The sequence below is a fragment of the Tupaia chinensis genome, unplaced genomic scaffold (genome assembly GCF_000334495.1).
Source record: "Tupaia chinensis unplaced genomic scaffold, TupChi_1.0 Scaffold000063_1, whole genome shotgun sequence".
NCBI classification, from domain to species: domain Eukaryota; kingdom Metazoa; phylum Chordata; class Mammalia; order Scandentia; family Tupaiidae; genus Tupaia; species Tupaia belangeri.
The window spans coordinates 9,896,659-9,909,552 of NW_006159521.1; the positions used below are offsets into that span (position 1 = coordinate 9,896,659).

At 36.7% G+C, this 12,894-nt stretch overlaps 1 protein-coding gene across 7 annotated transcripts in view; it reads right to left on the reverse strand.

Annotated features, from left to right (window-relative positions):
- Window positions 1–12,849, reverse strand: part of TCF12 (transcription factor 12) — a 479,077-nt gene extending 466,228 nt beyond the window's left edge. For 6 of the 7 annotated variants that reach the window (XM_014581899.2, XM_014581901.2, XM_006141789.3 and 3 more), the window contains exons 1-3: window positions 12,830–12,848; window positions 12,314–12,410; window positions 11,222–11,294 (exon numbers count right to left, since the gene is read on the reverse strand). In XM_014581899.2, the coding sequence (XP_014437385.1) occupies window positions 11,222–11,294; window positions 12,314–12,388 (148 nt within the window). In that variant the 5' untranslated portion in view covers window positions 12,389–12,410; window positions 12,830–12,848. Of the gene's footprint in view, window positions 1–11,221; window positions 11,295–12,313; window positions 12,411–12,829 lie in introns of all 7 variants that reach the window. The other variant, XM_027766014.1, reaches the window with a different exon arrangement.
- Between the last annotated feature and the right edge of the window lie 45 nt (window positions 12,850–12,894).

Genomic DNA, 12,894 nt, shown 5'->3' on the forward strand with positions numbered 1-12,894 from the left:
GGAGACAGACAGCAGCACAGCCATGACACAATGATCTGAGGCCCAATCCATATGAAAAGGGTACAGGTTCAGGTCTGCAGATCACTCTGATCTAGGACTGGCTGAAGCTGGAGGAGGACTGTAGCATGAAGACCTTCTGTTGAGGGAAGCCTATCTCTGTCTCTCTTACTCATGAAAGAAAGAATAAAACTTAAAAAAAAAAAAAATCAGGGGCCAGCAGGTGGCGTGGTGGTTGAATTGCTGCACTCCCACATGAGTAACCCTAGTTTGAGTCCCTAGTCTGGCAGCTTGCTTTCTCACTTTCCCTCTCTCTTCTCGCTCTTTCCTTGGTGAGTACACAGGCCCTACAGTAAATTAAATAATAATAAATTAAATTAAATTATTTTTTAAATCGGAATTTTGCTACTGAAAGGTGGATTTGAAAGAAAAATTTTGGTAAAAGCCTTTCTGGATTTCAAAATGATAGATCAGATACTTGTAGATTGGCAGGAAATGGGGGAGAGGGGTCGCAATGAATAACTAACATACTATTGCCTAAAATAAAAAAGAATTGATGCTTAGACAACAGACGGAAAGGATGCTTAGGATTGTCTTGAAATGGCTCTAATTACATTACAATAAATTCAAAATGTCTGTATGTTCCTACTAAGAGATTCAACATGAAACAATTCTTCTCTTTAATTCTATTCCAAATTAGGGCCAACACTAGAAAACATTTTCCAGGCCAGCAAGTAACATGAAGATTAAGGCAGCTAGATCCCACATGGCTGACTATGTGATTCGAGTCCCATACCCAGCAGCTTGAAAATAATATCAGGTGCATGAGCACGCATGTTCAAAATCCCAAGAAAAGAATGGAGGAGAAGGGACTGCCACGTGGACATCCCTCCTGGCAGATGATTTCTTATTTTCGCCCCTCTCTATCTCTCTTTCTCTCTCTCTCCAGCAAGAACATCCCCTATAGCAAAGATAAAGGGAAAAAAAAAAAACTTTCCAAAATCTGAACATGTCAATACCAAACAGATAAGCAAATGAGCCTCTAACTAGACAACAGAGTCAGCTAGATGTAATAGAGCTTCCAATGAACAAAAACCCAAAAATACCTGCTAACTCAGAAGAATTGAAAAGTATTTTCACATTGGTCAACAAGTAGCCATAAAAGCTCAGCTTCTCTGGGACCAGCAGTTAGCATAATGGCTATGTCGCTAGACTCCCATGTAGTTGACCGCAGTTCGCATCCCGGACCTGGTGGCTTAAAATTCACGCCTGACGCATGTGCGAGCCCAAGATCCCAAGAGGAGAATGTAGGAAAAAGGATTGCGGCATGGCCATCCTCCCCGTGGCAGGGGGGTGGGGGGGGATGATTTCTTGCTTTCTGTCTCTCTGTCTCTGTCTGTCTGGCGAGTGCACGCGTCCTGTAGCAAAAACCTCTCAAAAAAAAAAAAAAAGTTCAGCTTCTCTAACTCACTTGTGGCCAAACCATGCTTCTGCTATAAATTCAAAGTGACTCTAACATCCTTCCTCTCCAGGGGTACAACCAAACCTCTTACTTATCCCCAACAACCTCAAAAGAACATACACCTCCAGGACCAAGAAGCTTGATGAATGTACTTTCCTCCAAGCAGGAATCACTGCCAAACTCACAACTCATGCTGGGAGCCACAGCACATCTGGTCATTGACCTGGGTAGCCATGATCATATTAAGTACAACCTGCATCCTCTACATTAGCACCAGTAAAGTGCTGGAAGAGTAATTATGAGTTGATCCTGCTATTTGCAAAGCTTCACAGTAAGTCTCTAGCAAAACTGCCAGAAGCAAATGAATCAACAACTTTTAAAGGAGACAGCCTCCAGACAGACTTCCATTTGGTAACCAGAATGATCTTTCATCAGTTAGATTATCACAAAGTCAGAGAAACCCCAAGCCCAAATTCAGGCTTCCTAACACCAAAAAGAAAGCTGGCAAAATGACACCTTTGAACTAACTTTCCTCATTTCTGATATTTAAAAATACAATTAAGGTATGATACAGGGTTTTCTTAAAGTATTATTTTCTGTCCTGTACCTTATCTTAAATTGTTTTACTGTATTATTTTGAAGGTTTCATACATGAGTCACTGCCCAATGCAATAAAAACTACTAGCCAATCCCTAATCTGTTTTCATTTGTGTGATCTTTAAATGTGATCTTTAAGTCTCCAAGCAGCTTATAGTAGCTCGGATGACTCACCATGGTCTTTATGAAAGGACATTTTTAACCTCGAACACACGAGAGCACATTTTAAACACGGATCAAAAAGCCAAAACTCCTCTACAAAAATACACTTTTTTTTTAACCAAGTAAAGGGTATGTTAAAAATTAAAGAATGATCTGACAGAAAACAGATTCAAATGACAGTCACTTACTAACAAATGTATCTACACTTCAGTTTACAGAAGATAAGGGAGTCTATCTCCAACAAAAACCATTTCCCCCCTAATATAATGATGCCCTTTCACAAACTGCAGGAACAAGAAAGGGTTCAGGAACCAATAGAGACAGCAAAGAACACACGGCAGAGCTGGGCTTCTCTAAGAAGAGGTCGGCATCACGTTCCACCCTGGACTCTGCCCCAACAGTGTAAAGCACAACGAGGGGACCACGATACCATTAGCCAAACATAACACATCTTCAGAACCTCAGTTTTACTCAATGATGAATGAAAACATACTTATATCACAAGTATGCTTCTGTGAGGAAGCAGGAAGTACAATGTATATGGATTTTAAAAATAAGATTTCTTTGCTCACTTGCAATGTGTTGCTTCAAGCTATCAGGGGAGTTTATGTCCCTTCTCTGCTAGTAAGAAAAAAAGTGAAGTTCTTCCCTAGAGACTCATCCTCCCCAACATATCTCTAAGCTATTCTATCCTCTCAGGCAACATAATTTTTATTTTACTTTTTTTTGTTTGTTTTTTAAGGGAGAGATTTTTGCTATAGGGCACATGAGCTTGTGGAAGAGACAGAGAGAGAGACTGAGAGACAGAAAGTAACAAATCACCCCCAGAGGGGAGGGCCAACACTGCAGTTCCTTCTCCTCCTTTCTCCTCTTGGGATTCTGGGAACACAAGCAAATGCACCTGGCATGAGTTTTAAACCACCAGGTCCAGGACTTAAAACATGGTCCACTACATGGGAGTCCAGTGATATCACCATTACACCATCTGCTGGCCCCTTTATTTTACTTATTAATTTATACTAAACATAATTCCAGAATGTCAAATAGCAGGAAAGAAAATATGGACAAAATACCACTTCCAAGTGGTGGCAATGCATAAGCTTGGAAGAGGGTTTTCAAAAGGTGTACACACACTGTTCACCATTCTATACAATACCCACCCTACAAAATAACAGTATTAAAAAGAAATCAACTTGGCCTAGCTTGATGCTTGGTGCTGCTGCTTGGTAGGCTGAGACCACACAGAAGGCCTGAGTTCGATTCTCAGCCCACCCTGGAAAGGAGGCGCAATAGTAAGTGCCTGTACTCCCAGCAACTCAGGAAGCAAAGGCAGGAGGATCACAACAGAGCAAAACCTTTTCTTAAAAAGAACATACAAACAGGGGTTTGGTGGTCCCGGCACTATGGCAAAAAAATACAAACAAAAAAAGTCCACAAATGCATACAAACACATACATGGAGCAAAAAAAATCAACTAAAAGGAAGTTTAAGAAAAAAAAAAGGTAAGGTTCTTCTCTTAGGTACCTGATGACCTTTCAAAACTACTCTTATACCTATTCACTTCTTAGGCTTGTAACAATATATATAATTTTAGAGCACTAAAAAGCAACTTTAATAGGTTGCCCTTGTGGGGGCATTTCCTCACCACCACCACCAGAGACAAAACATTTCATTTTATCCAAAGTAAAACAAGTAATGCCCATAAACTGCTTAGCACAATGCCTAGCATAGAACAGTAATTAAATAAACTTTGGCTATAATAATTACCACCCATTAATACTATCATTAGTATTCTCTGAACAGACACCACAATAATAATGGCAGCCACCATTTTTGAAGCAGCAGTGTGGCAGGCAGTACACAGATAACCTTATTTGAGCCTCACAAGGATTCTGAAAGTAGGCATTATTATCTCCTTTTCACAAATGAGAAAAGTATGGCTAAGATGATTTAAATGACTTGCCTAGGGCCAACCTGTTAATAAATTGCAAAGCACCACTCCTAACCCATGTATCTGGCTCCTAAGCCCAACTCTTCCCACCACACATTTCCTCTCTGAGGAAAACTCAGGAATTCAGGGGCTCTCTCACTGACAAACCTCCCTTCAGATTTCACTGTTACAATAAGCACAGGTCAAAGAATGAAAGGAATTCCCTCCAGTCACCAGCAAGAACTCATCAATATAGGGAACACCAACGTGCACCAAGTGTCATCATGCACTCCATTCAAATACTAACGCAAATTTGTAGTTTTACAATAATCAACCAAAGTTACTCATTTTATATATCTAAATTCTCCAATAACATCAATCCTTGGCCTGATAATTTCTCCTTCTGAGCCCATTTCCCTAAGGAAACTCATCCACTCAGCTTTAATTATAACTTGTAGGCACACACACAAAAATAAATAAATAAATAAATAAATAAATTTACATCTCCTATACAAAGGAAATAAAATGTGCGCAAAAATATATGCATGTACAAAAAGTGTTCACTATTATGTTATCTTTAAAATCAAAATGCAAATTAATAAAATTCCTCAACATCAAGCAGTAAAAGAACTGATTTGTTAAGTTATACTACATTCATTCCATGTACTAGCATGCAACAATTTTAAGCCAAATTTACAAAGAATCTTTAGTAACATGAGAAAATGCTTATGGTAGAATATGCAGTGAAATTTAAAGAGAATGCCATAAAATTAAACTATATTAAGTCCCCAACTTTGCAAATCCTGGACTATCAGGAAATAAAGATTTAAAAGAAAACAATTTTCAATTTTCTCTGAATAGTGAGACAAAGGTGATGTTTTTTCCCTTGCTGCTTTTTTCTGTTCTCCAATCTTCTCAGCAATGATTATGCATTAATTTTATATAAAGAAAAGAAGTAAGGGTTTTGGGGTTTTATTTAACAAAGATGTTTCAATCATCTCCCAGCACTCTTGCCTCATAAATCTCCAAATTAGCCATAGAAGTCCCAGGTCGTGAAATTTAAAAGCTCAAATAATTCAGCATCTTTATTATCTCCAGCAATACCATCCTCCAATTATGCAGGAACTGCATCCCTGAGTCATTTCTCTTACCTATGGAAATATAATCCTTTGGATTCTCTCCATCTGTACTCCTGATATTTTTCCTTCCTACTGCCTACACTAATACCAAATGCAAACCTTCACCAGTTCAGCCCTGGATTAGCACAAAGACCTCCTACATAAACAAATACTTTCTTTCTATTCTAGCACCTCACAAGTAACAATCCGCACTACCTCACTGGTGTGCCAAGTACTGTTCTTGGAGCTTTATATGTATTAACACTCAAAAAAACCTTATGAAGGCTGCTACTATTATTAGTCCTATTTACAGATTAAGAAACAGAAGCACCGAGAGGTTCAGTAACTTACCCACGATCACCCAGCTAATGAGTAGTGATATCTGGATTTGAACCCATGAATTCCAGAAAATAACATAAATAGGAACTTCTCCAGGTACTCAAGAGTGGTGATTAATTAAAATATATATATATATATTTTTTCTCCTGAACTGCATAAGGCCCTTGAATCAAGACAAATTTCCACTTCCAGGTCTCTCCATATGCTATTTCACACCTAGAAAGCCAGTTTTTCTCTTCCTTTTAATTCAGTTTTCATATCTCCCTGACAAGTTCAGCCTAAATTCAACACTTTAGCATTTTCCTTAAGTCACTTCCCTCTGTGGTACACCCTTGTTTTTGTGGACTCAATTTAAACTACATTAATGTGCAGATGTTGACATATTTTATGTCACAGGAGTTAAGATCACAATTTTATATTTTATCTTCCCATCTAAATAATGAAATGTCTCCACTTTTTCTGGCTTTTATAACTCTGTATTTCCCATCTTCTCCAAAGCTGCTAGAATAGTAGGCTGCACAAAGTAGATATTAAATAAATGTATAGTAACTTATGTTAATAGTTACTATTGAGCCACTTATCTGTGGCTCAACTATTTAACAAAGCAGAATGGTCATTCATTAGTCTTTTGAACTGATATATTTAAATATTTGTCTTCACATTTTATTCTCTAAACACAAACACACTAGATTTATGATTTTAACATTTCCATCCAAAAACATTTTCAAGTAATACTCAAAAGCATCTCCATTAAATTTTCAAGTAATACTCAAAAGCATCCCCATTAAATGATTTTTTTAAGGGCACCCCACACATTGTCCAGAAATAACGTTTTTTTCTTTTTCAGAAGACCTTTTCAAATAGTGCTCTCTCGAAGAAAGAGTACCCAAGTCTTTGACAACACTAAGCAGGCAGTGACATTTCAAACATGATAACCAATTGTTCAAAAACAGAAAAGACTACCTGGTTTTAATAAAAGAGTATTCCATACAGCCCTACTAAATCTAAAATGTGAAGACATTATGTTCATGTTAAAAGTTGAATAGCTTTATCTTTACCTTACTATTCCAAAGATTTAAAAAATATACCAAAGGATAGCTTGAAACACAGGAATTTTGATTAGTACTTAAACTATTCATGTAAACAGACAAAAATAATTATTACTTATAGGTTTGGCTCAGCATATGTAATAAACAAGTCTCTAAAATATCATGATCTAACCAAACTGTTTTCAAAATCATTATAAGTCATAACTACTTACAGGAATTATTCTAAAAAAGTACATAATACTCACAGTTATAATCTTATCTCTAATTTTTCTGTTTATCAAGTTTATATTTTCTTACACAGGCTTTGCGTAAGACTTCTTTGTCACTTAACTTTTACCTTAAATAAACCATTTAAGAGCAGGCCATATTTATCTTAAAATATATTTGCCCCACATGCTTGTTGACTGCAGTTACTCTCATTTACCTCTACAGCTTACTTAAAGTAAATGTCTAACCATCCAATTTTAACAAATTTTAACAAGTATGTACTGTTGCAAATTATAGATTATAAATTTCACTACTGATAAGTAGACAATATGAACCATACTTCACTCTTAACCTTTAAATACTTTAAGTAAAAAGCCATTTACTGGTCTTTAAAAATCACCATTTCCATTAAGACCTGTCTATAACCTATGCATAAGAAGCTGGATCACACTTGGCCGACCAGGGTTCAAATCCTAGCCTCAGCAGCTTGAAAAAAAAAATGCCAGGAGGGTGTGTATGTGTGCATACCTAAAATCTTAATAGCATAGAGATATGGAAGAAGAGAGATTATAGCATGAGCATTGCCCATTGGTGAGGAAGGGGCTCCTCTCACTCTCTGAAGAATGCAGGTGCCCTCTATTTAAAAAAAAAAAAAAAAATCATTTCTATTTCTGTCACAGTTCTATTATCAAAACACACCAGTAAAATTTTGGTTTTCTCTTTATTTTTTTCTTGATTTATTTAAATAATACTATGGTAATCTGAGTATTCAAATAACACTCATGGCTTACTCCACGAGTAATACAGTACAAGAGTACTTAATAATCTTACCATATACTTTTTTTTAACTTACTTGAAAAGTGAAAGTAGTTTTTTTTAAAAAAAGGCAACATCAAGAATCCCTGTGGTAATGGAACAGTTTCTTTTTCTGTGTCATATCAGTGACTTAGTCGTGATATTGTACTAGTTTTACAAAGTATTAGCTATGCAAAAATGGAGTAAATGGGAACATCAGATCGCCACCATTTTTTACAACTTCACATGCGTCTACAATTTTCTTAAATCAACAAGTTCGATTTAGTTTTAAAAACTACTGGAGAGCAATTTAAAGAGAATTCATTTCTCTGGCCCTATATCAATGTTTTCAAAAAGCCTCTATGTACCTCTGAAAATTTCTCCCCATTCAAAAACGATCAATAATACAGAATGAACTATATTTGTTTTCTAAAATGAAGAGCTAGAAAATACTTCTTATAAATATTTCCCAAAAACTAGGACAAAAAGAAATGTATACTATTACAAGTATCTGATTTAAGTGAGGGAAAAGGAAAGCTTTACTTGTTAAAGTAACCTTTTAGATAGAAGTATCAGAGAGAGAGAAGATCAACCATGTAGATGGCTTGTAACACAGTAATATCCCGCCCAGTATTTCTTACTGCTAGGATTCAACAACTAGCAAGGACATTTTTAGATATCATGAGAATAATCTAAAAAGTAAACCCAAAATCACCATTGAGATCTACATACTCAAACCCTGAAGTTGTTAGGAAGCGGGGAGGATAACATTTAACAACCTGAGACATTACCACCTCCTCACTCCTTTCAACAAGCTCTCCTTTCATACACTAGCCTAATGGAGAACCTCACCTTTTACTCCTACAGTGGAAACACTTTTCTCAAGGTCACTATAAGAGCACATCACAGAGCCTGTCATGCCAAGTGGACAAATTTATGGTCTGAATATAATGTGGAAAAAATTAACACCTTGATGAAGAAGTCATATTGTAACAGATAACTCAAGAGAAATTAAGTGAAAGTAAATACATATTTATCTTTTCCACAGTGACTTTTGATGGAGTGTCACCTATCATACAAGTTATCTGTTTGCTTCGGGAAGAAGATAAAAAATAACATCACGTACAATAGCTAATATTGTATGCTTTTCAGCTAAAAAAAATTTCAAAAAGTATGACATATTACTTCTCAGAAACATCCTACTATGAAATTATCCTCTAAAAGATAAATAATCAAGAAAGGAAATTATACTACACAATTATAAACTATAGTTTTCACAAAGCAAAAGGCATGGGATTTTTCCAAATGTAACTTCAAAGACAAAAAAAAGAAAATCATCCATACGGCAGCTCTTCAAAAGCAAAGTCAGATCCTTAGCTCCTTTTATGCTACAAACAAACAGGCATTAGGATGTACTTCATAATAACTCTTGAAATCAGAGCAGATTACTGAAACGTTAATAAAGTATACAAAATATGTAAATAGAATACTACTACTATACAATTTCTTTCACACATTTCCTTTAAGAAATAAACATAGAGAAATCATATCTACCAGAACCTTTTGATAAAAAATAGTCATTTATGCCATTTTCTCTTCTCAAAACTATAATCCATTCACCAATTAAGACACAGATTTTTATTACAACTTTTTCCTGACATTTAAAACAAACTGCACATGTCTACTCAATTTAAGTATTTAAGTTCAAACTTTCAATGAATGCAAAACAAACCCATTTTAAAACTAAAAATGTCTTAAAAGATCAAATACTGTGAAAATACAGAAAAATAATTTTTCTTTGTGTGATGTAACCTACTAAAAGGTCAACAAATACTCCAATTCCATGCTTATAATTCATATCTAATTCCCATGTATTCTTTTTAATTTAGTGGACTACATATGCCATTCTTTTTCAATTCAAAAAGTGATACAAATTTACTTGTCCTTGTTCTAAAAACAGAAAGCATTTCTAATAGCAAGTTTCTGAAGTTTATTGTCCTTGTTATCAATAACATTTTCCAAAAGTAAACCTAGAACATGTGAAACAGCAATATCACTATTCACTTAATAAAATATAAAAGCATCTACTACGTATTAGACAGAGTAAACTTAAAAATTACTGAGGTGAATTGTTCATTGTGAAAATTGAGGCATACTGAAAATACTAGTAAAGAAAAGAAATACAGTCATATTCTCCATTTATAATTTTCTTCCTCTCTTCCCAAAAAAGTAACAATTTTCATGATTAATCAGTGAAAGGAGCTGGGAGAACTGGGATCTCACTAACATTTCATGACATACTTTCAGATCAAAGATTATATTAGCCTTTACCTTTAGGTTATTTAAAATCCAAAATTGTTATTATTTTATTTATTTGAGATGGTAAATGACACATATTTTCCTCACAAATTGTAATTTCATACTTATAAATGAAGTAACGTAAATCAGTGTACGATTTTAAAGAGAAACTTTTTAAATTGTTATAAAGTGTTAAACTAGTTGTGAAATTAATTTCACTTTCTGATATTTTGCTCTCATAGAATTTCACAAAATCAACTATCATTTTACTAAGGAAAATAAAAAGCACTGGTCAAAGAGGAATCACTGAATTTCGGCTCAGAGATCTGACAGCTGGTATTCTTATGATGATGCTGTCATGGTTTTAGTCATTTTTTTTTTGATCTCTGAGCACCAAAGAATAAATTTAAATTAAACAGAAAATTATAGCTTTTGTACAGTAGAATGGACCTTGCTTCTGGAATGTTTATTTTTAAATGATGAGTTTTTTAAAAAATAGGAAAGAAGTATACTTAAGAAAAATAGGATAAATGTTTAATAATGAAGAACAGTTATAAATACACCAAAAGCAAATTTAAAGACAACAGCACTAGTGTAGAAGCAAGAATCTAATTTAACTTATCTAAACATTACCCCAATTTAATCAGAACATAGGCTAGAATTCAGTCATTGGATAGGTGTCATTTTAAAATAAATCTACATTTCTATTCACTTAAGCACTTACATTAACATTTTAAGTAATTGTCCACAAAATTATTGATTTCCTAGAGATTTCCAAGAGAATGACCACCTTTTAAAATAATAAATCTTACTAATTATTGCTTGACTCAATTCCACCTTTTATATGCACATATTCAATATTACTATTTAACCAGTTTTCTAGAATTCAGGGTTTAATAATGTAATGAGGTGAAAATATAGCAAAATTTAAATGCATATTTTCAATAAACAAACATTAAAAAATACACACGGACCACAGAACATTTTCTAATGGTACTCTTCTAAGTATAGAGGCATGACATAACCTCTATACTCCAGACAATTTATTTTAAAATTCACGAAAAAGAGACGATTTAAGCCCACATTAAAATTCTTATAAATATATCAAGGTGTCTTAAGTACAACAGCCAAGTTTGGAGCTTTTTGGGTTTTGTTCATAATTTTAACCTGAATAGCATGAAGAAAAATATTAAAATGCTTTTATACTTTCCATTAAAATGGATCACAACATCAAAATAAGAGTTTCTAGTTTTACACATCATCTTACCTGATCCACTGAACTGACTGCTCCCCAGTGTCGTTGGTCTTGTTTTCCCACTATTAACAGGTGGGGAAAACATCTGCAAAATAACCCAAAATGTCTGTTAGCTCTGAAATTATTCTATACTCTTCGCAAACAAAAGTGCACCAACAGTCATCAGTTAGTTATTACATCTGAGAGGGAAGCTGACATAAAACTGGAGATACACTGGGATCCAGAGAGGTAAATACACAGAGGGATACTATTTCCAAATACTGCTTTGAAATACCACTTACATTCTGTTCTGAAAACCTAGTCACTCACTTGAGAGATCTAAGGTGGTTAAGTTTAAACAGTAAATTTTTACTTACGATCCTCACTTTGGAACTAAGCAACTCTCATTACGTTTACACTACAACTTAATGCACAGTCAGAATCACGGCTATGAAATGACTACATACAGTAAGGATTATAACATAGTTCTACCACAGTTCTACCAAGCAGGTATTGGTCCTGCCTCTTGATTGCAATTTAAAAGGAAATTCATCCTATAAAAACTAAAGGCAGTGGGCCCTTCAGTTTCAACCAAAATGTTTAAGTCACTTTCCACGTTAAGAGTATGTCTAATACACAACAATGCACGCATGCAGAAGCATATGTGTATCAAGAAACAAAAGTACTCAGTGCAAAAGCCTGGTAAGTCTAGCCCTGGACTGGCTTTCTTATAGCTCACATCTTTCAGGTACCATAAATCCGATTAGATACTAAGGAGGGAAATGAGTGTCGAAAAAAATAAAAATAAAAAAATTTCACCTAAAGTCAAATATCCCTAATCATCTTCACGGTCAGAGGGTGACTCAACCAAAGCTCACCACTGCATTGTTCTCCTTTTAACTGGTTAAATCAAATGACCCCTCTGGCACTCAAGTTTGAAATCTGCAAGTCTAGACATTACATCAAAGTTCAGGTGTCCAACTTGGGGGAGCTGGACTGCAGCCCTGAGAACTACTGCTAAAAGCAGATGGAGTTTACGCTGCCTCATTTCCACGGCGCTTTCCTCTTCTTTCTTTTTTGGTAAACCTCAGCAGAACCCCAAGATGCCATGGAAAGCTCTCATACCGCACTGAAGTCCAGCAGGTCGCTCAGTTCCTTGTCGGTCCCTATAGCGGCCATGCGCTGTTGCTGGGGATTCATCTTGGGCCACTTCTAGCAGGTCCTAAGGCAGAGGAAACCGGCTCAGCGAGGGACCACCAAGGCCCAAAGAGTGCGAGGGGCGGTGGGAGGAGCGGGGGGTGGGGAGGAGAGCGCTGGGGGCGCCAGGCGTACTTCCAATACCCCCACTTGCTCCCACCGCAGCCGGAGCAGGGGGCGGGAGAGCCCGGCGCCGGGTCCCTGGATCCACGCGTTCCTCGGCGCGGCCCGAGAGCGACGCCGCGGCTCCCGCAACTCGCTGCCTCTCCAGCAAGTTTCCCAGACGGTCCCTGCCCTCTCTCCGACACCCCAGCCCCGCGCCGCCGCCGCCGCCAGGTGCTGGGCACGCGGGGCTCGGCCGGGGCGGGGGTCTCCAGGGGCGGAGTGGGGGGCAGCTGGGCGTCCAGGAGCGGAGCACGGCGAGGGAGATGCGAAGTGACTCACTCTCGGCAACAATAGAACTGACAAGTTGCAGCGAACGCGCCGCTCGCAGGCCCGCCTCTGCCGCC